Raw genomic sequence first — 26755 nt, 5'->3', positions numbered from 1 at the left:
AAATGAACTAATCTTTAAAAAACAAATCAGTTTAGAAAAATCTCCCAGATGCTTGTAATCCCTGCATTTGAAGGTGGAAGCAGAAGGGTTATGAGCACCTGTCTTAGAAAACAAAGAAAAGTCTCAAGTATGTTTGTAAACATGTTTGTGACATACACTAAACTTTAAGTATAAAATAGACATAAAAATATGCCCTTATAGCTTGTTATTAGATCCACCAGATATCAAATGTAGTTTTCCACAATTTTCCACATGCATCTTCCACTGTATTTCTTTTTTTTTCATAGTGGTGATGATTTTCAGGCCAGTAGCATGGCTCTGTGGACTAGGTTGTCACAATGAAAGAAAATTGTATCTGATACAATGGGACAAAACAAGAAAACCAATGTGGCCCCAAGCCAGGAAATGAATAAATGACACTGATCTCTAAAATCCCTGCTGACACAGAAAGGTACCCAATGCAAGCCCAAGAAGTGAGAACAGGATCACCGCTTCAGTCAACTTATTTACTGTGAGGCAGGACCTGTCTTTGTCTCTGGCATTATGGCAGTGAGGAAGGTTCACAAATCCCCAAGTCATCTTTGTGGTCTCAGGAAAATCTTGCATGTCTCTGACGAAAATGCAGTGTATTGGTACGATACACGGATGTGGAGCTGAGAAGCCCATGGGTACCACTAAAGGCATGGGCCTGTGGATGCTCTCAGAGAAAGGCATGCATAGAGAAGAGGCATGGTTCTTGCAAGGAATCCTGGGCCTCAGTCATCATCAAGTTATCAATGGGTAATGAGTGGAGGGACTAAAGAGGAAAGCCAGAGGCAGGAAAGTGCTGTAAGTATAAGAGGGAAGGGACACAACAAGAGAGAGCCCTAATCTGATGGCGTGGCTGCTCTAGAAGTCACTCTGAAAAGGAAGCTGTTAGACAATGCGTCTGCCAGGGGCATGGTGGCTGTCCCCGTCACTGTAGTTCCCACTGTGGAAATCACCTACACGTACCTGCTGCACCACCCCTATGGATTAGTCCATCAGGCTTAAGAGAAGGCTTTCATCAACCATCCAGATGACTGTGTCGTGGAGATTCAGTCTTTACAGAAAACTCCACTGTCGCTGTAACTCCTACATTGTTGTTGTGCACCCAGAGCAGAGAGAGGAAGCAGGAGGAATAACCAAAACACACACACACACACACACACACACACACACACACACACACACACGAGAAAGAGAGAGAGAGAGAGAGAGAGAGAGAGAGAGAGAGAGAGAGAGAGAAAGAGAGACAGAGAGGAATGAAATTTCAGCTCAGATGTGAAGTTCTGGCTTGAATGCCCAGGACACACACAGCAGACATACATGTTTTAAAATAAAACAGATGAGCCATTTTAAGTGTTTTATTGCAAAACCCAAGGATGGCAGCTCTTACTATTTAAAAAAAAAAAAACTTTTTAGGAAGCCATTTTTCTATTCTTTGTACCTTTAAGTCCTTGGCTCTGATGTTCTGCTCCTCTGACCTTGATCTAATCATGAATATCTATGGTAGTTAATTATAATAATAAAAAAAAACCCGCCTACATTGCACTCTCCATGGTAGAGGCATATTTTTTCTCCTTTGGTCACCTGCCAGTTCTCAAAATTATAGCAGTGAGAAGAAATGCAAATGAAGGGCGTGCTTGACAGCTAAACATAATGGAATGCATGGTCTACATTTGAAAAGTTACCTTAAGATAAAAGGAAGCATAGAAAAAAACCATTTCTTTAAGGTCACCCATGGCTTTGAATTATAGCTTGGAGAGATTTCCAATTTAGTCATCAGAGAGGAAGAAACCAAAATAAGGATTATATCCTTTGCTGGGGAAAGATAGAGCCTTACTTTACAATCATTGGGTGATCCAGCGAAGTAGACACCACAAACAAAGCCATCTAGAAAAAAAAAAACCCAAAACCCAAAGCATCCATTCCCAGAGAGTCATTGTGCAGAGAGACTTTTGTGAATTAGCCACCAAGGAGTGTCTTCCAGACTAATTGTGTTATTGTAGCATATGAAATTATTTTCTTGTTATTAAGCGAAGAGAATCACCTTAACGTACGATAAAACAAGCAATTTGTGGACTCCACCAGGTTAGCAAGAATTGCAGTTGATTTTCAGGATCTGTATGACTTGAAGGAAAGTGTTTCTTTTTTCAGATAATCATATTTTTCAAATAGAGTTTTGGGAAGCGTATGGATACATGCTGAATTGTTCTTTGGAAAATGTGAAACCAAAGTGTGTGTGTGTGTGTGTGTGTGTGTGTGTGTGTGTGTGTTTGCATGCATGCTTATTTTTCATGTTTTCCTTGTTTGTTTGTTTGAAGCAGAGTATCATTACGTAACCAGGCTGGCCTAGAATTTGAAATATTGGGATTGCAAATTTCTCCCATGTAAATGTTTTTTCCTCTCTCCTTCTCCCTCCCCACCAAGTACTTGGGGGATTGAACCCAGGGCCTTGTATATTGTAGGCAATTAGCAATACTACCTAGGTAATAGCTCCCCTATGTATGTGTATTTGTGTGTATATGCATAGCCACAAAGGCCTGTAGTTGTTGTGTAATTAGAAATTCCAGAACATGTTTGGAATATAGTTTCAAATTAAAAGACTAAATTTTACATTGCTCTTCTTTGTTTACTATTTGAGATCAACAAATACACCTTTTTGGGTATGGGTGACATTGGTTGGTTACCATGAAGTGATGGTCCACAGACCCCAGAGCTCGGAGACACAAAGGTCTGTTTTCATTTCTGTTAACCTCTGTGGGGTTTTAGTCATAAAAGAGTCATCTCAACCTCTTAGATCTTCGCTTCTGTGCTCTGGTGAACAATAAGAAGCCCTGAGCCTTTTCCACGTTGTGTGAACAAGTTGGTAAATGCAACAGAAATGATAAGCTTATGGCACCAGGAGCAGAGACAGGATGCATAGAGCCTAGTCTGAAAAACACTAAGGCTGCCTTTCCCACCTGCCTCACTGGCACATGGTAGAAATAAAGTGACATGTGACACAGCTGAATGATGCTGGCGAGTGACTTCGGAGAATGATGTTCATGAGAGATGCTGATGACAGTGGTGAGGGATGTTGATGCGTGACACTGGAGGGTGACTCTCTACTGAGTCACAACGATAGGTGGTGTGACACTGGTGAGTGAGATAAGTAAATAATTTAGCTCATGATGGTGCTACTGCTGGTGACTGTATAGCTGAACAAGAGAGGTGGGAGAAGAAAGCAGGATTAGCAGAATGAACAGAAGACTGATCAGAGGAACAAGAGAAATTTCCAAAATTCTACAGCTTTGTCGTGCATTTTGGAAAACAGGAAATGCAGGAGTGGAGCAGTGTGGAGCTATGCATCTTTAGTAATGCTGCTTAAGGAAGCTGAGATAGGAGGGTCATCTCAATATAGGCATGTGAGAATGACTTGGATACCATACAGATGTCTTGTCTCAAAATAAATAAGCAAAAGTATCAAGAGAGGGGGAAAATTTTTCCAAACTTAAGATGCAATGAGGATGACACATAAAATCAAAGTCAAAGACAGGGACTTCCTAATAAAAGATTGGAATAAGTTGATAGTGATATAGACATAGGATGTGTTTTTCTTAAGGTCTATCCTAATATAATCTCCTGTGATTCAGAAGTATAAAGACAAGAACTGCAGTATAAAAACTACAAGAAAAGTATAGATGAATTCCTTTACAACCTTAGAGTAAAACTATTTTACTACATCTCAGAATCTATAGCAAACAAGGGAGGGAGTAGAAGAATTTGATTATAACTATTAAGTACAACCATTAGGGAAAGCAAAAACTTGCACATGGAAAATAACACATTATACATTAGAAATAAAATATAGTATTCTTATCATAGATAATGGATATATATATATTAATATATATACATACTAAAGATACGGAGGGCCTACAAGACAAAGCCTCTCTTTCTTTCAAGACAGGCTTTCACTGTGTAGCTCTGGTTGTCCTGGAACTTATTCTGTAGACCAGGCTGGCCTTGAACTCACAGATCCCCCTGCCAAAAAGCCTCTCTTAAGTAACCAGTTAGGGATAAAAATAAAAATAACTTAGAAAAGGTTTGGGTACAAATAGAGCAGAGCAAAACTTGTGGGATTCAGCAAAAACAGTGAGACCCAAGGGGAAAGCCTAGGGCCACTGGAAAGGAAGAAAGATCTCAAATCATAACCTAAGCTGACAATTCAAGGATCTAAAGAAATTAGGACAAACTAAACCCAATGTCAGATGAAGTAGAGACAACAGAACAGAAAATGATAGAACCCTCCCCAAAAAAAAACCAAAATAAAAATCAACAAACAAAACTAAACTAAACTAAAAAACAAAAACAAGAACAAAACAAACAAAAACAAAAAAACAAAAAACTACCAAATAAACAAAACCCAAGGAAACTAACTTTTGCTCCTGTAAATACCAGAAAAATAGACAAACTTTTATGTAGCATGAAGGGGTGTGAGAGAAAATAGTGACACAGCCAGAACTGGAAATGAAAGACACTGGGAAACTATACTAAAGTGATGCCACAGAAGTAAGATGGAGAGTAGTGTAAGCAACTGAGTACCAACAGATTGTATGATTGAGAAGAAATCATTAAAGTTCTTAGAAACACACAAGCTCTTAGCATTGAATCATATATAATCTGAAAACTTTCTAACTAGGGAGGAGTCTAAGGCTGCATCAGAAATCTCAGGGTAAATAAAGGTCCAAGACTGAAGGACTCTACCAAGCTGTAAAGAAGTAATGGCAAATTAATGCCAATCTTTTACAAACTCTATAAAAGAATTTAAAAGGAGAGAGAATGTCAAGATGTTCTGTGAAGTGAGGGATTAACCTGGTACCAAACCCAGGCAAAGGTGCAACAAGAAAACTCCAAACAGTTTAGAATCCCTGTTGAACGCTGATGAAAAAATCCTAAACAAAATGCCAGGAAGCCAAACTCAAGAAAACAGTAAGAGGACTGTATACTGCAAGAAAGGGAATTTATATCTAAAATGCAAGGATGGCTTGACATTTAAAATATACATGATGTTAACAAGATGAAGGATGAAGGAAAGAAGGAAGGAAGGAAGGAAGGAAGGAAGGAAGGAAGGAAGGACAGACATAGCCATTTCAATGATGCAGAAAAACTTTTGACAAAATTCAGCACTCTTGAATGATAACAGTTGCCAATCTAGGAGCAGTGGAAAACCAACCCAATATGATAAAAACTATGTAGGAAACCTACAGCTAACAATCAATAAGGAATACTGAAGGCTTTTCCACAGGCCAGAAACAGGGTCAGGGCGAGGGGATAGGGGTTGCTGTCATTACTGAACACAGTGGGGAAGGTCAGGCTTTGATCAATTAGATAGAAGGAGGAGGAGGAGGAAGAGGAGGAAGATAAAGAAGAAGAAGAGGAGGGTGAAGAAGAAGAAGAAGAAGAAGAAGAAGAAGAAGAAGAAGAAGAAGAAGAAGAAGAAGAAGAAATGTATCCAGAGTTCCAGGAAACGAATAAAAACATTGTTCTAAGATGAGCGATCTTAACTGTACCAATAGATTGTGAAACCTCCAAGATGGCTCAGCAGTCGACAGTGGTTGTGACTCTTGTGCAGTGTCTAAGTTCTGTCCTTAGCCCTGTTTGGTGGCTCAGCTGCACCACTTCTAACTCCAGCTGCAGAGGATCCAGTGCCCTCTTCTGCCCTTTGTTGGTGTCTGCACACATGTGCACATACACTCACACTGGTACACACATAAGTAAGTAATAAACGTAAATAAACGAGAAAGCAAAATTAATGATCAAAACGTGACTGTGAGCTTAGATACTAACAATGATTGCTCTTAAAGAATGTTAAGGAGGCGGTGCCATTTACCACAGCACACACAAAGATGATACAGATTCAGAAATAACTGTGAAAGCACAGTTGGGAGCAGGAAGATCAGGACTTCAAGCTATCTTTGCTATGTAATTGATTCATGGCCTTTTTGGGCTACATAAGTTCCTGTTTCAGAAAAAGTAAATAAACACATTTAAGAAGAACCTGATAAATAGGAAAAAATCCAATGGTTATTAGTAAGAAGTTGTAGTATTGTTAAAATGTTAACTCAATTAACAGAGATCATGGCAACACTGTGTGTGTGTGCGTGTGTGTGTGTGTGTGTGTGTGTGTGTGTGTGTGTGTGTGTGTGTGATATGCCAGGGATCACATGTAACAATCAGAGGACAACTTGTGGGAATCGATTCTCTCCTACCATGAAGGTTCCCAGGACTGGCCTCAGGTGGTCAGGCTAGAGGCAAGAGCCCTCATTCCCTGAGCCATCCTCACCCTAAGTATAGACTTATTAAGGATGCTTAGGCCTTGTTTAAAAACAAACAAAACAAAAACATAATAAAATATTTAAAAAAAAAAAGTTCATTTGACAAGTATAAAACCTTTTCTTTAAGCCTTCTTGATATCCCTGGGTCTGTTTTGTGTGGAAGTACTGCAGCTACTCCTATAAGTGAGCACAGCGCGTCTTTCTCCAACCCTTTACTTTTAACCTTTGAGTAAAAACTGCATGTCAAAGCAAACAGTGTGAGTAAGGCAAAATGACAAAGTGTAGAATGGAAGAAACCGACTGTAAGTTACACATTCAATATAAGGAAAGTCAATATTCAGTGTGTAATAGACCTCCACGGTTGACAATGACTGGACCCAAATGTCCCAATTTTAAAAATGGACATAAGACTTGAACAGGTAATTCATTAGACGGTGCCTAAAAGTGGCAGATAAACACTGACAAGATTGTACCATTTGTCATTTGGGAAATTCCCATCAAAATCATGATGAGATGTCACCTCACGTTCATCAGAGTGGCCACAGTTGAAATAAAAGAAGAAAATAGGTACTGATGAATATGAAGAGTGTGTGAGGAGTTTCTGGACACTGGGGATGGGAGCAGAGGAAAGGCAGGTGTCGAGGAGAAGAACAGGAAGTACTCTTAGACATTAAAAGGGGACTTGATCTACTTCTGGGCATGTGATTCCAAGAGGTGAAGCTCAGAAAGATGTGCTGGGGCAATGGTGGCACAAAGCTTGTGGGAGTGTACAACCTATGTTTGGTTTCCCTACACTGCCTGGACTGCCAGGAACTGGCAGTTGGGTAGAACCAAACATGAATGGAAAAAAAAATCAATGAAATAATTCCTAATGATATTCTACTGTGCTTATAGATAGCTGCTTTTCTAGTTGTCATGAGAGAGGCTTCCTCTGGCAGAAGGTGAGGAGCAGGTGCAAACTCAAAGCCAGGTATCATGTGGAGAGACTCTAAATTGGGGGCCTCCATTGGGTCCTTCTCTTGGGGATCTGGAGATGCGGTACCCTGCAGAAGATTGGGAGGAAAGAATGTAGGAGACAGAGGGGATGGAAGACACCAGGAGAAGCACCCAGTCAACTAGGCAGGGCTCACATGTGCCCACAGAGGCTGAAACAGCATGCACAGGGCCTGTGTGGGTCTGTACCAGGCCCTCGGGGGAGTGCAGGGGGAACTAGGAGTGGAAATTGTTGGAATGTAAAAAAAATAAAAATAAGATAGCAGTTTGAAAAAGAAAATATAAAGATAACTTGTCATCACAATATATATTTTAAAAGAAAAGTTTAAATTACGATGAAGTAACTCATGGAAGATGTGGTGGCGCAGGCCTTTAATCTCAGCACTCAGGGAGGCAGAGGCAGGAGAATCTTTGTGAGTTCGAGGCCAGCCTGGTCTACAAAGTAAGTCCAGGCAGCCAAGGCTACACAGAGAAATCCTACCTTGAAAAAAAGCAAACAGAGTTGAATGTCGTGTCCCAGCCCACGGGATTTCTGACATGGCAGAATTTGGCGTGGCTCCCCACAGTTGAAGTAATTCTTTTCCTCTCTACAAATACCCATCTCTACCAATGAACAATGATGACACTGAGAACAATTTTATTTTTAATAAGTATTTAACATAATTATTCAGATAGTGTGTAGTGTGCATTATGTATATAAATGTCATGACATAGATGAATGAAATTCTAGAGCAGTTGCGCTTTGTGAGATCCAGAGTGGGACAGAGAAACCATGAGTGCAGTTGAGTGGCTGAGAGCCGGAGCTGGGGTCTGCTCTAGGGAGGTGAAGGCGCCGAGAGATGCTGGACATTCTCTGCCGGCCTAATAACTGCAAACCCAGGCAGTTCTGAGTGCGAAGACCTTGTAGGGAATTTAAGAAGGAGGGAAGAGACTCACGTTTCTCCGGCTGATAGATCAGGTCGCAGTGCCTCAGGTAAAGAATTAGTAGTGCGGTGAACAGGGACAGAGAAGGAAGCAGGATCACAAGGGCTCCCGCGTCCACGTGCTGGATGCAGGAGATTCCCAGAAAGACAACAGCTGTGTTCAGGTTCATGGACCACGAGGCCCTGGGGTGCAGAGAGAGAGACAAGCAAAGTCCCAGCGGTTAGTCTACATCATGGTCTGGAGTTGTGGGTGTCTTATTTCACTTAGGGACTAAGAACAGATGCCAGGTATTCCGTCCCCCCCCTCCCCCGTCATTGCCCCCTCCCCCAACCCAGCGTTTCGTTATTGCTTTATAAGCCCAGGAGCACCACTGTGCCATTTGCCATTTCCTTGTCCTCGTTTCTGCTTAGAACAGATGCAGTGAACATGCATTTTGCCTTTCTGCCTTAACAGGGCAACATGCGTTTTATGTCAGGAGCCTTATGGGATCAAGGTCAGGTTAGGCAGGTCCAGCGTATTCTTCACCAGCAACTGAAGAAGGTAAATGGGAGGACTGTACCTAACCAGGCATCTATCCCTGGTGAGCCTGAAAAATATCTATCATTTAAGAACAAAATATCTCTAAGTACAGAAAAGCACAGACAATACGAGATTACCCTGTTTAAGCCAGGTTAGGCGTTAAGTCAAAGAAAGGAGTGATGTTTGAACAAAACCTCCCTTCCTAATGAACAGCATCAAGAAAAAGCCTCCTGCCCTGGAATTTAGTTTGCAAATTATTTCTGGGAATATACTCTCGCCTCCCAACCTTTCACTGGAGCTGCATTTAGCATTAGACCCTACTGGCTTGGAATTCAATGGCATACTCCTACCACATAAAGTTAAAAATCTGTTGTTGGGATACAATACAATACAATACAATACAATACAATAATACAATACAATACAATGCACTCATGTAAGTACAGATACCACCCTCATATATGAAGTTTTATTATGTGCATGTTTATATTTCAGTTGTGCAGATTCTAATAGAATTACACTTTCATGTACTTGCTTTGTTCGTAAGAGTTTAAAGGTTTATATGACTAAATTCCTCCGTGATTAACTTAAAGTCCTCTGACTGGGGGCTCCAGCTAACTCTGCAGAATCATTTTCCATTTACTCTGATGCACGGTCAGGGGATCTGTGTCCTGTTGTCTTTCTGAGAGTCACGGGTTGTTCCTGTACTTGGGCTTGTGTCCGTGCAGAAGTGTGATCCACAGGCGTTCCTCATGGCCTGCCTACCACACCATCCGATTAATCCTTTTCTTTCTCTCTTCCTTTCCCTTCCCTCTCCTCTGCCTTCCCATTCCTCCTCTTCTGCCCTTCTTTCCTCTCTGCCTTTCCCTTTCTTTGTCCTGTGCCTTCCACTCCCCATCCACCCATCCCTGGCTCTTCTTTTCACATTCTTCCCTGACATTTAACCTCCTCTCTCCATTTGCCTCTCTCCTTTTCCCTTCTTTCCCTCTCTTCCCTTTCTCTCCTTCATCAAACCCATATCCACCTGCACCCACCCTTTTACTACTCCATGTATCTTCTTCCCACCTCCACCAATTCTTCATATACTCCATCCATCCTTATTCACTTCAACTGCCCTAATCCACATCTTATATACCCTCATTTGCCCGATCCTCCTCCATTCATGTTGGAGACAGTAGGCCATATGGCCAATGTTCAGGCCTCTTGTCAGAGCCTAGGTTTCTATCTCTCCAGCATTTACCAGAAACCAGCTGACCCTGTCGTGGTTCGGCAGTTAGACTAAAGATAAGATTTAGACCGGAGCCACCCTGTTGTGGTTTAGCACTTAGATTAGATAAAGATAGCAAAATATTTGGTGTGGCAGAACGTTGTGACCTGCTTGGATATCCTCGATTCTTGAGATAGCCTGCAGCTGGGTTGCCATAGCAATAAGCTTCCCTGCCCCCCTGCCTTATAAAACCTTCTACCTGAAAAATAAAATTTGAGAGCTTGATCAAAGACTTGTTTTCCTTCTTCGTGTCATGTGTTCTGTCCCTATACAGGAGAATTCTCCTCCTGAGCGTTAGTCGAACCCCCGCTGGCCGGGGCACAGTCATACTCATTTATCACTGTACACTGATGTCCACCATCCGTACAACCTGTGCTGACCACATCCATGCACTGTGCTGACCACATCCATGCCCCACCCACCAGCAACCTCTCCCCATCTACCTCCATCTACTCCTCTATATACTGACGCTTCTACCAAACCTCTGGTCCACTGCCTATTCAGACCTATTGATTACCATGTCCACGCTCATACTTTTCCATCTGCCCTTGTCCAACTGCTAACTGACCCTCACTTACCTATACCCTGATCGTCTTATCTATTGCCACATCTTATCTATGTCCACAGCATACTTCTTGTGCGTCCTTATCTATACTCTACCCACTTCTTATCCAATCACTGTTTCCCATGCCTCCTCATATTTATTTCCACTCATTGCTCTAATCTACTTTCCCATCCGTTCTTCCACCCACCGCCACCCACACTCTTTTCACCTCTGTTCACTCCCCATCTCCTCCCCTCCCATCCTCTACCTCGTTGCATCTACTACTCCCTCATCCTCTCCCATCACACCATCCCTTCTCCCTACCGAATAGGGTCCATTATACAAACATTTACTAGTTATTCATCCATTTATCTGTTGATAGCCATTTTCCTAGCTCACTGCTGTTATGAACGTTGATGTTCAAGTTGATGTTCAAGTACTTGTACAGATATGGGCATTCACTTTCTAGAGGTAAAAGTTGAGGAGTGATATGGCTGAGGTTTATGATGCATGTATATCTAATAGTGTAAGAAATTTACAAATGGGTTTTGAGACTCTGTGCCACTTTACACTGTGATCACCTGCCTGTGAATGCTCTAATCCATTTTTACCACGGTCAACAGTGAGGATGGTAGATTTGGGTCAGTGTTTCGTTGTGCTAATGATACCCACCTTCCTGCAATGAATTTGGCTTTCTGTATTGTCTTTGATAAAGCTTTTGTTCAAATATGTCTCTCACTTGAAAAGAAGGCTGGTGCTGGGAAAAGTGCTTGCTCTGTATGTAGAAAGCCAGGCACAACAATCCTTGTAATCCCAGTATGGGGAGGCAAGACTGGAGCATCCACATGTGTATGCGTCTGTGTGTGTGTATATAACTGGCCAGCTGATCAAGCCAATTGGTAAAAATAATGTTAGGTTCAGTAAGAAATCTTGCCTCAGAAGTAATGTGGAGAATGGTAGAGGAAGATATCCAACACTGACCTTTCACTTTCACACACATGTGCATGAGTGCCATACCTGCGCATACACACATACACACACATACACACTTAAAAGGTTGTTTTTTCTTAATATTAAATTAAAAATCTTTATTGTCTATAAGCAAGTTCTTTATCAGTTATGTGGTTTTACAAATCTTTCCTTTCAGCCTGGGACTTGTCTTGGTGCCATCCACCTACCAGATTTATTTTCTCTTACAGATCATGCTTTGAGTGTGGTTCCCAAGAACTCTTTGCCAAACACAAGCTCAGAAAACTTTTCTCCTATTTTTTCTCCAAGAAAGAAATATGTGTGACTTGGAGAACTGAGATGACTCATCTGGTTTGATCCAGCTGTGTCACAGGCCTAGGAACTGAAGCCATTTGTCCCTGGGCAGATTACAACATTGACTACGGCTCAGAGGTCTATTTGTTCTTCTTCTCTGGACTCTGCAGTTATCAGCTTTATGACACTGTTATTTCCTTATTCTTGAAGGCTTTGACATTTGATTAATGTGTTTTATCTATCATTAATTATAAATATTGTCCTTTCTCTTTGAAACGGTGGTCAGGAGACATAAATTGGAGCTAAACTCTGATCATCAGTCACACCCTACCTGCCCTTTCATACTCTGGAATTCAGTGTAATGTTAAAAACAGAGATCATGTTCAAATATGGGGCACCAGAGAGGGGAGGGGAGTAGGGGGGAAGTGGGAGGAAGGGAGGAATGGGAGGATACATGGGATGGGCTAACAACTGAGATGTAATATGTATAAATTAATAAAAATGTATTTAAAAAAAAACAGAGATCATACCTCTTAGTCAAAGATTGCTGTAAAGAGTTGAGTGAAAAATAAAGTTAGCTATATGGTGCGAAGAGTAAGGTAACCAAGAGCCAGATAGACACACAAGTATCTCAGTTGGGTGTTTTTCTCCAATCCTAACTTAGGAACAAGAGCTGTGGCACACATCTAAGAGAAAGGGGAACAATATTTGAAGATTAAGTAGATCAACTAAACCCTGTGGGGTTGAGTTGGCTATGGTAAAGAGTTGGGGTTTGATTTTCAGATAATTGGGGGTCCTTAGAAAGAAAACGAACATGGCATTGATCAAATCTGACTTTATGAGAAAAGGAAGTAAACGATGACAGTGTCTGCTCTGTGGCTGTAGACGAGGCATGGCATCGAGTCACAGCCACTGTGCTGGTCTGGACCATAGGTGAGAGAGAGCTGGCCAGGGGTGCCATTAGGAGAGGGGTAAGCCAGCAGGAGAGGTGTACATGTAGAAAGGGGGTATGCTGCAGGCTGGCATTGTCTCCAAAGCAAATCTGCTCATTTTTGTACCTGTGACTTTTTTATCTCCCTGGTTTAATCTGTCTTCCTTTCTACATTCACACCAGGTCTCTTCTTTGGCACTGTGGAATGTTCTAGTTATTGTGGCCCCTGAGCTTCTAAAGCAAACAGCTATTTCACCCCTGCCAGTTCAGCTGCTCATGTGTAGATTATCACATCTCTCACCGACACCGTCTTATTTTGCATCTCTACCTCTGTATCCCCATGGCCCTAGCACAGAGCTAGACACACATTGAGTGGAAAATATGTAACGAATTAGCTGAGATTGTGGCATAAGAAAAACATAGGCCATTAAAGACTCCTAATGATTGACATGGGAATGGTGCTTAGCAGAACGCCAAATAAGGCCATGATAAACAGAATGAGTTAGAGTAACCCATGAACAAGAACTTGTCTTGATACAGGTGAGGTGCCAAGTTAGAATTTTCTAGAACAACCAGGTAGAGACCCTAGACTCAGCCCGGGCTTAACATTTCATGCGGTGACAACTGTCCTGTTGAATTGTGGCTGTAGTGACTGAGAGGTAGGACCCAAAGCAATGTTCTGTTACTTTTCACTCTTTAGACTTTCTTCCCCACTCATGAATAAATTAATAAAATAAAATAAAATAAAATAAAAAAGAATTTCTTCCCCACTCAAAGATAAGCAAGCACTATTGAGAAAAATGCAAGAAGACCTGCAGTGATCCTTCAGTGTACCACAAGGTGATAAACACCCAACTGCTCTGAAGAGGGTCAAGAAAGATGAAAAGTAATACTCCAAGATGTAAATCTTGGAAAAGCTAATGCAAAACCCACAGAATTACAGTGCTGAATTATCTGTGCACAGGAGGGGATTTCACATAATGCAACAAATGTAGTTTAACAAATGCCATCCCACCTATTTGATTGTGTAATTTTCTGAAAGAATTACTTAGCACAGACACACTCTACATTTGTCTTTGCTTTTCTGTGGACAGGGCAAGCCACAGATAATTAAGGGTGAAATTATGATTGTATCATCAGCAAATAAATAAATAGACAAATAAACAAGCAAATCCATAGTCTTAGAGCGTACCGTTCAGACTCCTTTCATCTCAGAGTTCACCAGTAAATTGAATGTGTAAAACACCTCTCTCACATTGAGAGTCAGAGAGCAGAATGCTAAAGCAAAACAAATACCAGTGATTAAGGGAATTGAAGGCAGCAGTAGGAACACAATTCTTTAGTCTACTTTTAAGTATGGGAACAAAACTGCAAATAACTGGAGCTGTGCAGGCGATTAAAAAATGTTATGATCCTCAGGATTTTCCATCAAAAATCGCAGGCATCATTTTGGCATTGTGTTAAACATCTGCATAATTTATAGAGTGATAACTCGAAAGTCATACCACTACTCTGCTATTTCTTGGATGGACAGATTTACTTTGAGTGATTTTTTTTTCAAGACAGGGTCTCTCTGTGTTAGCCTTGGCTGTCCTAGACTCACTTTGTAGACCAGGCTAGCCTGGAACTCACAGCGCTCTGCCTGCCTCTGCCTTCTGAGTGCTGAGATTAAAGAAGTACACCACCATGCCTGGCCTTTGAGTGATTTTTAATGGAAGAGGATTAGAAGAGATCCTGACTAACTTAGAAGGAGGGGAGGCAAACTTTCTGTAGGGTACCAGTTTTTCTAATGTGAGTGGACAACTTAAGAACCCCAGAGAGAACATCATATTCTGCCCGGAAAGATGTAAAGATGATTTAGCAGATCTGTGATAGTTGAATGGGACAGAGGCATTTAGAAGGGCCACTGAAACACGTGGACGCCGATTTCATGGTGGGTGGTACTGTTCTAGAATAACTATGAGTCAATGGAGATATTTAAAAGAATATTCTGGCAAGCATGTACTTGGTGAGGCAAGAAACGAGTAGAAACATTAGCGCTCTTCCTTATTATTTGGAATTATTTTGCCCAGAAGAGATGCTGACAAAGGACTGTTAGTCATAAAGAGTCAACACTAAGGGTCAAGTTGAAGTTGCAGTTTTAACTGACTAACAACAGCTTCGCTTCCCCCAGATCTCTGGTGCTGCTCTCTATTTTTTCACCCTCCCCTTTTCCTTCTTTCCACCTTCTTTTCCCAGCACTGAACACTCCATTCAGGAATCTCTAATGCATGATGTTTGGGGTTAGGTTTCAGAATTACTGTTTTTAAGAGGTTACAAGATTGCAAGTGTAGCTCAGAATCACTTCACACTTGATACATAGCCAAGGCAGTTTTTGAACTCCTCATACTTCTACCTCATACACACACACACACACACACACACACACACACACACACACACACACACACATGTATATACATAGTTTCCCCAAACAATACAGATCAAACTTGCTTTTTGTTTATTTGTTTGTTGGTTTCTTTGAGACAAGATCTCTATATGCCCAAGCTGGCCTCTAACTTGCCATGTAGAGTGCCTTGACTCCTGGACATCTACCTCACAAGCACCCTACCTGCTTTCGTAGAGTATTGAAGTCAAGTAACACTATTTGTGAACAATGGCTTTCTACTCTATTCTGTTAGCTTGAAAAATGTAGAAAACAATTTCCCTTTCCCGTGTCCTATGTCAAACTGATGTAACCAAGACTGATGTGGTCCAGGACTTGGTATATTTTAAAAGAATGCTTCAACAGCTTTTGTGTACATGTAGAGTTGAAAGCCATTGTCCTCAGGGTTCAACTTCTGGAAAAACTGGTAGAATATACACTTTTAAGCTTTAGTATTTCCCTAAAATAAAGATTCTACATTTGAGTACATGTTCAACTCAGAGCATTTCTTTCTGGGACAGACATCAAGTAGGGTCAGTTTAGGTACACATATCTGAAATTTGGTGGATGGAATGAGTTCATCTTTGTCCCTTTTAAGAACCCAGTCAGTGATTTACTTGGGACTTCAGTTCTGCCTAATTCACTGTAGGATACCTGAGCAGCACACTGTGAAGTAGAGATCAAATGTAAATTACCAAGTAAAGTAAGTAGAAAAAAATGTGAAGAGCAATTTGAAGCTGACGGCAGCAGGCTTTAGAATTATGGCCATGAACAGATTTAATTTTCCACCATCCTTTGGCTTCCAGAGAAGAAGCGGCCCAGGTGCACTCACGCACATTACCTCCGGCGTGGCTCATAACTGCATGCCTAAGAACCTGGAAGTCCCTGAAAGACATGGGTTCTGGTTTGGGTATGTACACCAGGATGTTGGCAGATCTCGATTTCACAAGCTTTAGCTTTGCACTTCCCATGAGGTACAGAGTAGCAGAAGACGCTGTTCCAGATGGCACTGTTGGCTAGGAGTGGGTTTCTCCACTACATTTGGCAACCTTACTCAGAATCAATGTTTTCAGTTCCTGAAACTTCCAGTCTATGCTGCTTAACAGGATGGCTGGGAAGCTTTGGGTGGTATAGAGACAGCAACACATCTCGTTAAGGTCTCACAGTTATGAACATCTGACATCTGTGTTGAAGGCAGGGCTAAATACAGGCTTCAGGTTTTAGAGATCTGAGTGGCTTGTTGTCATTTGAAAGGTGCTGCTGAAATCAATAACATTTCCTCCCATGCTTGCAACTTTTAGGATTTTCTTTTTCTTTTTTCTTTTTTTTTTGACACTGATAATTGAGCCTGAGGTTTCCTGAACACTAGGTAACCATTCTGCCAGTGAACTATGACCTCAGCCCATTAAGGGTTTGTTTGGATGTTGAGAAAACAGTTGAGTTAACTGTCAGCCCATTTTGAAGATGGCTGCCTATTAAATGGCTTTTCTTTCCTGGCAAAAAGGTAAGGATTTTTAGCCACAACTTGTTCATTATTCAATAATAATAGCTTTTAAAATTCAAATGCCAGTGGTATGTTAGGATACCCTGTGCATAGTCAAGAACACAACCCTCTGAGTATTTCCACACTGTGACTGGGAAACCCAGATCTCTGGGAGCTCCTGATCTTGCTGGAAATCATAGCATTCCCAAGGCTGACCAGAACAGGATTGTGCCAGCTGTTTGCCTGACTGCCGGTGTAATCCCTGTCCAACTTGCTACCAACTAACTCACTTGGAATGTTCAAGAACAGAATTTTCATTCATGTCATTTTTCATACAAACTTTAGCAAGTAGATGATGATAAAATTTGTCCTGTGGTTTAGTATTTAAGCCAAGTAAGCAGGCAAACTAAAACAATGGAACCCAGCCTTAAATGAGCCTAATGCCCAGAGTGTAACCACACCTGAGGTACTAGTGTGGATCCTCTACTTTTCTAGATGCTTGCATCTTCAGGATTCAAAGACAACATGTGATTATTCTCACCAGAGAATTTTTAAAGAAATTAGGCTATAATAAGAAGTAATTGCTAAATGTATTGTTCCAGAATCTGTCCTGGTTCCTCCCAGCTCCCCAAATTCTTTGCACCCCCTTCCCCATCCTCCTACGCAGACCCTAAAGCACAAACCCACAGGGAGTCCCCTCTGTTTCCCAAAGGCAGTCCTTCACTCATATAATGTCCCTTTTGTAATCAACACTGAGGAATGTCACTTTGATTAAACGCAACTCCGAATGACTAAAACCACAGTACAATACAGTCTCCGGAGCGATCTTTCAGAACCACTGATTGCTCGCCAGTCTTAATCCTCCAGAGTCTTATTTAATCAAAATGATGTTGCTAATTAAGGATTAAAACTTCCGAATAGAATGAAAAAGGATTTTCGCTCTCCTTTGGGTAGGTCAAGGAGGCAGAATTTGCTGTGAGGAAGTGAACCTCCCGTGTCCCTTTTGATAAACTGCATCCTTCCCTGACATTAAGACTTAATCCAAAATAGGTTTGAGTGTTTTGTAACATTAATATGAGAGGGGGTGGGGGCAGAATGAGGAGGAGGAAGAACTCACTTGATAGCTGCTCACAGGTAGATAACATTGACTCGAGACACTTTTCTTTAATGCAGTTCTTAAAATGTACATGAGTGCTTTGCCTCCATCTGTGCATTCAATCCAGCTGCAGGCCTGGCTCCTCCCTAGCCCAGAAGAGGATGTCAGATGCCCTGAACTGGAGTGAGAGAGGCCTTTAAGCCACATGTGGGTGCTAGTAGCAACTGAACCTGGGTCCTCAGGAAAAGCAGCAAGTATTTTAAATCACTGAGCCATCTTTCCAGACCTTCATTTAATGTTTTTGAAAGTAGTTTTTTTTTTCAACATTTTTTTTTTGTATTTGTGCTTTCTGCCTTGATTTATCCAGGAATAACAATGGTGGGGAGAGAGAGAGCTATTCTCAACAGTGTTCAGAGTCCATTTTACACATCACACACACACACACACACACACACACACACACACACACACACACACACACGCGCGCGCGCGCGCACACAAAACCAAACCAAATCAAATTTAAAAACCCAAATAGACAAACAAACCCAGAATAAAAGCATGCTTCTCTGTTAGCTTTCAGTTGTTATGACCAAATGTTTGCAATAACCAACTTAAAAAGAGGGAAGTGTGCTTTCAATAGCAGATCTGGGTCCTGGGGTCCTCCTCAAACTAAGGCACCAGCCAAGGAGAAATAGGCAGTTAACTTCGAACCCCTACCAAGACCTAGCCGACGAACACGATATTCTCCACTGTTGAGTGGAGAGTGAGATCTGATTCTCACGTGAACTCTGGTGCCCCTTTTCTGACCATGTCCCCTGGATGGGGAGGCCTGGTGGCACTCAGAAGAAGGATAGCAAGTTACCAAGAAGAGACTCAATAATCTTAGAGCATACATAGGGGGAAGAAGTCTCCCTCAATCACAGACATAGGGGAGGGGAGAAGGGGGGAAGTGGGAGGGAGGGAGGAATGGGAGGAAACAGGGGAAGGGCTAACAATCAAGATGTAATATGAATAAATTAATTTAAAAAAAAAAGAAAGAAAAAAAAATTAAAAAAAAATCTTTAAAAAAAAAAAAAAAGAAAATAAAGAAAGCATTTCAACAAAAAAAAAAAAAAAAAAAAAAAAGCTCCCAAGATTTTACTGAGTCCTTAGTGGGCTGAACCATTGATTCTGAGTCTATGGTGAGGCAGCACCTTATGGTCATGGCTGGAGGCAAATGAGCAAACAAAATTGCTCGCCTGCTGTTGGCCAAGCAGCAAGTAGAACAACAGGAAAGGACCAGGATTCCAGGATCTCCTTGAGAACCCTAACCTGTCTTTTTATGATGCTCCACTCTGTAAATGTCCTCCAACCTCTCCTTGGTGTCATAGGTCAAGGAACAAACCTTTGATGCGTGGGCCTTTTGGGGGAGACATTTTGGATCTAAATGGCACTTTACCAAAAGACTAACTAATCTATCCCCTAGGTGAAAGGTGTGACATGGCTGTCATTGGGAGTGTGATGGTGACTCACAGCTGTTTGATACCCAAAAGAAATTCCACACTAAGCCATGAACAGTGAATCTTCATTAACTTCCAAATATCAATTGTTTTCTTGAATTTCTATTTCACAATTTATAAGTTGGTTTCTTCAAAAACATGTAGAGCCTAGGGAGATAGCTCAGTAGTTAAGGTGCTTGCTGTGCAATCATGAGGACCTGAGTTCAATTCCCAGAACCCGTGTAAAATGCCAGGGGTGGTGATGCACACTGTCATCCCAGCACTAGGGGATGGAGACAGGTAGGTCTCTGGAACTCACACACCTTCCAACTTAGATAACTGGCAAGCTCCAGAGGTCAGTGAGAGACCCTGTCTAAAAAAACTCAGAAGTTCCTGAGGAACGACACCAGAGGTTAAACTCTGGTCCCCATAGGAACACATGTGCATGCACACACCTGCACACACACATTCTTGCGTGCACACACCTTCTTATTCCCCCAGCCAAGCAGCAAAGCATCAGAGAAAGAGTTTGTTTGCCATGAAACTTAAACTCCTCAGGTGTTGTGGTGATGTGGACGAGAAACAAGGATATGGGCAGATATCCAAGACGCTCTGAAACACTCTTTTCTTCATGTCACCTCCTCTTTCCACTGGCCTGTGAACTGTCCAGCCTTGCCAGTCTCATCTACCACAGCTGTCATTATTTTGAGCACCTACAGCTATGCACCAAGCTCTCTGCTTGCAGCAGTCGTATCCCAGGAAGCACTAGTGCTGTCTTCAGTCATGGGTAAACTAGAGAGAAAATGACTTGATCGCTTGAGTTAAGCAGAGGAGAGACTTCTAGCAGACCCATTTGGCTCAGAGGCCATATTCTATTCATGTGACAAACCACTTACCTGGAGGAAAAATTAATTGGTTTTTCTTGAGAAGTTGATGATCCTGGTTTATATCTGATTGTGATTATCTCATTGTTTATTTGTGTGTGTGTGTGTGTGTGTGTGTGTGTGTGTGTGTGTGTGTGTGCCTGTATGTGCACATACATGTCTGCAGAGGCCAGCAGAGGGCACTGGATTACCTGGAGCTGGAGTTACAGGCAGTCCTTAACCACTGAACTTGGGATCTGGGAACCAAATTGCTGTCCTCTGGAAGAGTAGCAAGTGTTCTAAACTCCACAGCCACGTCTCCAACCTTGACCATGATTATTGATTGACCCATTTTCATAGATGTCACCACACTGTCACTTATCCAGCCCAGCTAAGGACAAAGGCCAAACCATGAGAAAAACCTGAACAAGGAAAGAATGCTGTAACTGTGTTTTACATCTTAGCAGGGCCACTTACCAGTCAAAACACACAAGCTTCTTCCATTCCTGCTTCTGAAGGCCACATGGATCAGGTGGACAAACAATAGCTCTTATTCCTCCTGTGCCCAGGCAGAGGGTCAACAGTGCCGTGTGAAACAGAGCAGCCTGCTCCTCCGTGGGTGCGTTGCTAACTATGGGGTAAACGCCTCCATAGAAATCCTCCAAGGGAAAAGCAAGCATAGACAGCAAAGCAGTGCCTGTCGGTAGAGAGAAAGGGAGAAAGTACGTGGCACTCATGGTTGTGTGAGCATCTTATTAACATACTTATGTAGACCACTGCAATTTCAGACATAGCTTGCATCTTCTAAGTGTGACAATTCTGGGGCTGGAGAGATGGCTCAGAAGTTAAGAGCTTGTACTGCTCTTGTGAGAGGACCCAGGCTCAGTTCTGTGGTATGGATGTTGGATGCCCTCTTTTGGCCTTTGGGGCTTTACTCCTATACATATACCCTACTCTTCCACACACATAATTGAAAATTAAGTAACAAACTTATACAATTTTGATTCATTTATAGTTGACTTATATATAAAGAAATTATATTAAAGATTATCTTTATCGCATGTTTTAACTAATCCACTTCTGACTTAACTATCTTTTCCCTAAGAATGTATAAGCAAATGATGTTAAATTTTCACAACATTAAAACTATTCAGAAATAAATCATGTGAAAAATGAACACACTTGCTGTGGCAGAATATACTTGTAGTCCTAGCCCTCGAGAGGGACAGGTGAGAAGGTCAGGAGCTTAAGGCCATCCTTTGGTCATGTATGTCCTTGTTTCCCTGATTTCTCCCACAGTGTCATGACATATATAGGGAGTGAGAAAACTGATGGGACAGGAGTGTGTCCTGGGTCATGCAGACCAGTCAGGACGAGGTAGGGTACAGAGCAACAGGGGGAGCTTGAGCACCCTTCCCACTTTTACCCTGTGGTCCCTGGCTTGATGATTCTTCTCATCAAGTGGAAATTACTGTGCAGCTTCATCATTTGTGAAGTCATCTATTCCTTGCCAAGCATTTTCATGGCTATACAGTTTATTCTTGAAACTAATTTTGCCATGTCAGTTGGTAAGCTCCTCCTTATGTCCTATCCTCCCTCCCTCCCTCCCTCCCTCCCCTCCTTTCTTTCTTCCTTCTATCCTCCCTTCCTGTGGTACTAGGGCTGGACCCCAGACCCTCATATATGCTAGGCATGCACTCTGTCACTGAGCTATGTCCCAACACTACTAATAATGTTTTGTCCATTTAATTGCTTTTGTTCTGCTCAATTACATTGAGATTGCCATTTTGGTATGAATTCGTATGATGTGGATCTGAGTGGTCAGTTCCTCAATTAGATAGATACTAAGTTCTACAGAAATAGAAATTGGGTAAAGAACTTAACATCTTCTACTTAGCTTCACCATGTGAAGAATATATGCAACTCGATTGTCTTCAGCAACAGTTTCATGGTAGAAAAGAAGATTCAGTCATATAGATTAAGTGGATGTATGTGTTCTGGCACATGTACGTAAGTGTATGTGGAGGCCAGATGCCTTGAGGGTGTTATCTCTCAGGAGCCCCCAGTTTTGATTTTGGAGATGAGGTTCTCTCAGTAATGTGATGCTTGCCCAGTAGACTGTTAATGTGGAGGGGTTTCCTCTGAATTCCAACATTTCTATGAGAGAGGGGGGAGGCTCAGGAGACCTAAGACATAACTTCACATGTCCAGGGAAAGATGAAATTTGCAAGATTCACCATGTCTCCTCCCAGGGTCATAGAGGCAGCAAACAAGTGCTGGGGGGCAGGTAGGCTGACTACCCAAGATGCAGAGGTGAGTCTCTCACCCCAGATCTGTCTGAAAGTCATATAAAGTGCTCTAGGAATGTGGATTTCAAGATGCCACAAAGTGGGCTTTGTGGTGGTGGTGGCCCTACATCCCAGCTTCTATAAATAACTCCTTGCCTGTGCTCCTGTTAGTAACCCCAATAAAAACTCACTGGTTCACCAAATTGAATTTTGATGTAATTATTACTTTGTCATAGGTTCTGTATCTTGGGTGAATAGGTGTGTGTGTGTGTGTGTGTGTGTGTGTGTGTGTGTGTGTGTGTGTGACCTTTGCCTAGGAAAAGCCTCTTAAACAATAGCAGGCAGCCAGTCTTCATCTCCCAGTGTTGGACTAACATTGGGTACCACCACATCATGCATTGGGACATTGGTTCTGGGAATGAACTCAGGTCTTCTTGCTAGCATGGCAAGCAGTACTAACTGAGCCTCTACCTCTGTAGTCATCGGTCAGCTATATTTGATAACAGCGTGGCTAAACACAGAGAAGGTAACAGTAAACATGGGCCTTGACAAAACAGAAGACATTTTCAAAATCTCAGGTACAGAGTGAAAATGTGAAGAAGTTAACTCTTTCAGGCAGAGTGGAAAATGAATGGAAGAGCAAAAAAGGGATACAGCAATGATCTCAATGTCATTGGAGGCAAACATAGACACTTACAGAGGATTAAATCTTATATAAATTATAAAGGTTCTGATATGTTACATTTGGAGTTTGTTTTTTAGATAGAAATATGAATACAACATGAAGCAATCTGAATTCACTCTTTTTCAGGACATCATATTGGTAAAGTGGTGTGTGGGCTGGCATTAGACAATATTGCTGGTAGCCCAGTAGACAGGCCATAGTCAAGGAGAAAGCCACATTGAAAAAAACATATAAATTGATGTAACTCAGGCAGAGGTCATACTTTGGTTAGAATCTGCAACATGTAGTATTAGGTTGCAGTGTCATGGCAGTTGTGAGAGGAAAATTTGGGGCATGACTTACAGTAAGAAAACAAAGCCAAGCTCAGTGCCATAGCCTTATTATCCATCTTTGTGGGAGGCTCAGGTAGGGTGACTGTGATTTCAAGGTCTGATGGAGCCACACGGTGTTTTCTAAGACAATCTGGGCAAATTAGAAAGATTTCATCTCAAAATAAAATGGGAAAAAAAGGAGGAGAATGTAACTCAATGGAGAGTTTGCCTAGCATGTGTGAATCCTGGTTTCAATACTCAACGTAGGGGAAGGGGAAGGGGGAAAGGGAGAGGGGGAGGGGGAGGGAGACTGGGAGGGGAAGAGAGAGGAGGAAGAGGAGAGAGGGAGAGGGGGAGAGGGGGAGAGGGAGGGGGAGGGGGAGCAGGCTGAAGGGAGAGGTAGGGGAAAGGGGAAGGGGAGGGGGCGGGGAGGGGGAGGGGAGGGGGGGAGAGAGAGAGACAAAGAGAGAAAGAGAGAGAAACACACACACACACACACACACACACACAGAGAGAGAGAGAGAGAGAGAGAGAGAGAGAGAGAGAGAGAGAGGAACCAACCAACAATAAGAGCACTTAGGGAGTTATTCTAATTCTTTTTGTTTGGAAAATTCCAAAGTTAAGATCTTCACTTTTGCCCTAGGGTGGTGACTTATCCAGGAGTTCAGAGTAGAAATAAGAGCACTGAACAGAAAAGTGACTGGACACCCATCATGTGGTATGCTTTCCTGTCTAGAATTCCTCGCTCTCATCTTGCCTTAGCTACCTCCTTATAAGAATGTTCCCTGATACACAGCAGCTTCCCCCAGGCCTTCCCTTCTCCCGCTAACCATCAGTGGGCACAGTGCCAGCCATGCAGCCTGGCAGTCCCCAAAACCATGTAAAATGCTGCATGTGGTAGCACACATCTTTAATTCCTGCACTCCTGTGTTAAGACAGGAGGCAGGGGTGGGAGAACTGGCTGGAGTTCACAGGCTAGCTAAGTTAGAATACACGTCCCCTAGCAGAAACAAGAGAGACTCTGCCTTAAACAAGACAGAAGGTAAAACCCTACTCCCAAAAGTTGTCTTCTGACTTGAGAGTGTGTTCATGCACACACCTCTCACACCCACACTCACACCCACCCACACCCACACCCTCTGTGGACTATCAGCCATCTTGCTCTTTATGCCTCACCAAGCGTTCCCAAGCTTCTGCAGTATGTTTACTTTTTTTCGTGTAAACAACCATATTTCCCTGTCTGAATTCACTTATTTTCTGTATCTTAAGACACAGAAATCATACCTTTACATGAAACCTAATTGCTATGTGATTAATTATAAAACCCAAACATTTCTTAGTTATTCGGCCTGAACTTCAGCAACCTCTTCGGCATATCTCATGTAGTTGTGAAGCAAATGGATTTCATGTTTCGTATAGGACCTGTCACAAATTTGAGTTAGAGCACAAAGACGGACGCAAGGGCATTCTAAGGTGTACAGAAGATTGACATGCAAAGATATAATTAGCATAACACATAGCAGTCAGAATGCTGTGTGAAAAATCTTGGAAAAACACAACATAGACACATCTACTAACAGCCCACATAATATAAAGAATTAAATAAGTTGAAAGAACATATTTTATCTATTATATTTTATGCTAAGAGCAGGATGGGAATAAAGTAAAAAAAAATTCTTAACAAAAATGCACTCATATATGTGATACCCCTCACTCCCCCCCCAAAAATAAACAGTTAGTAGGGAACACTCACCTAGGAATTGTAGAGATAAGGATATGCACATCAGTTTGTTCCTTCCACAGTAGTTATCTGCAAGCCATCCCATAAACACAGGGCTCAGGACTGAGGCGCCAATGAAGCACAAGTTGAGAATGGTTGCCTGGTGGGTGTAGTAGCCAAGCTTCCCTATGCAAAACGGAATCATGTTGCAGACAACTTCGAAGAAAGTGAACCTCTCGCACAGGTCCACCAGAAACAAGCAGATTCCAACCCGGAAACACCCTAAATGTCCCACCGTCTTCTGTTGCTCAGGGCCACCACGTAAGGGTGGGTTTTCATCATTTATGATAAAGTCTGCGACGGACATGACTACTTTTCCTTGAATACTGCTTATGTGAGTCTCCTGGACTTGGTGTCAAGTTTTACCCTAGTCCTCTAATGAAAAAAAAAAAAAAAAAGGTGGGTGCCTCGAATGTCACATCTCCATGCTAATATTTCTTCTAGTTTTTTGCACATAAATGCTATTCATTCTGGTCATCTAGAAGCCCAGGAGAGAAGACCTGAACGTTTTAACACTCAAAGCTCAGCGTAGCCAAATCTGATTTGTTTGTTTAATTACTTAGAGGCTAAACTAGATGCTTCTCCCAAAATTATATTGAATTACATGAATCCAGTTGCATATGTTTGGAAGTTCATCTGCCTCACACAGATAAAGGTTTAAATATGGAGGCAGAAGAGACAGTTTTTCAGGGGAATTTGAGCACTAGATCAAGAAATAATTTGAGTCTAATAATTTCTGATATTTTAATTAAAAGAGCCAGAACGGTGCCAAGAGATAAAGCGCAAACGGAAATCTGTTTTGAGAGGGCAGAGTACCTTATCATGATTTCATTTCTTGTTATTTTTGGTTGGGACTCTGATAAGAAAGTTAATTAGGAAACAAAAGTGCTAGTACATTTAAGCAACAAGCAGAGTTTACAAGGAAGTAATTTAAGCTCACTAATGAAAGGAGAAAATATTAAATAAACTCCGCTTCCTTTAGGTTGACCCCGTGCTTGTAGAACAGTCTCTCCGAGGAAATCAGAATCAAAAGGCACCATTTGATTCGCTGGTTATTAATCAGCAGTCAGGAATATAACAATCAGCCTACACATGCTTTGGGGAATATAGAATCCCGTATTATTCTGACCCTCCAGCTGAGGGAATGGAGGAGGCATTCTATTTTGGAAAACAAGGGGGCACCTATTAGGCTAACAAAAGCAGCAGTGAGGAAGAACACCTCACCATTTGGGGTTTAGCTACCTGGATACAGGAAGACATGTGGATGGAACCACTGGGTCAGGTTGTAAAACTTTAACAAGCAAGATTTAGTTTCCTGTTGGAGTACAAAGCCAAAGATTGGTCAAGGCCATGGACTTTGGTTCTCATTGTTTGTCCATTGAGGACAGAGCAAAAGGTTCTGCTTTGACCCCCAGTAGCAGTCTCCATGAACAGGTTGAAGTTCTGATTTGCCCAGCCTCTGTCCCTTCATTGGCTGTAATATCTACTGTGGGTTGACCGTGAGTGCCCTCCATGGGCTCATGTGTTTAAATACTAGGCACATGTGGGAAGACTGTAGAACTTT

The 26755-nt window shown here is 42.0% G+C and overlaps 1 protein-coding gene across 1 annotated transcript in view; it reads right to left on the bottom strand.

Annotated features, from left to right (window-relative positions):
- SLC15A5 (solute carrier family 15 member 5) overlaps positions 1 to 25498 on the bottom strand; it is a gene marked incomplete at its 5' end in the record, with an annotated part of 97209 nt that extends 71711 nt beyond the window's left edge. Inside the window, 3 exons of the mRNA XM_084765951.1 lie at positions 8271 to 8440; positions 20605 to 20824; positions 25165 to 25498. Of these exons, the coding sequence (XP_084622077.1) occupies positions 8271 to 8440; positions 20605 to 20824; positions 25165 to 25498 (724 nt within the window). The remainder of the gene's footprint in view (positions 1 to 8270; positions 8441 to 20604; positions 20825 to 25164) is intronic.
- Positions 25499 to 26755: the final 1257 nt, after the last annotated feature.

The sequence above is a fragment of the Acomys minous genome (genome assembly GCF_964271855.1).
Source record: "Acomys minous genome assembly, chromosome: 17".
Classification (NCBI taxonomy): Eukaryota; Metazoa; Chordata; class Mammalia; order Rodentia; family Muridae; genus Acomys; species Acomys minous.
Note: the sequence above shows the minus strand (reverse complement) of the source record. Positions and strands in the feature narration are given on the sequence as shown.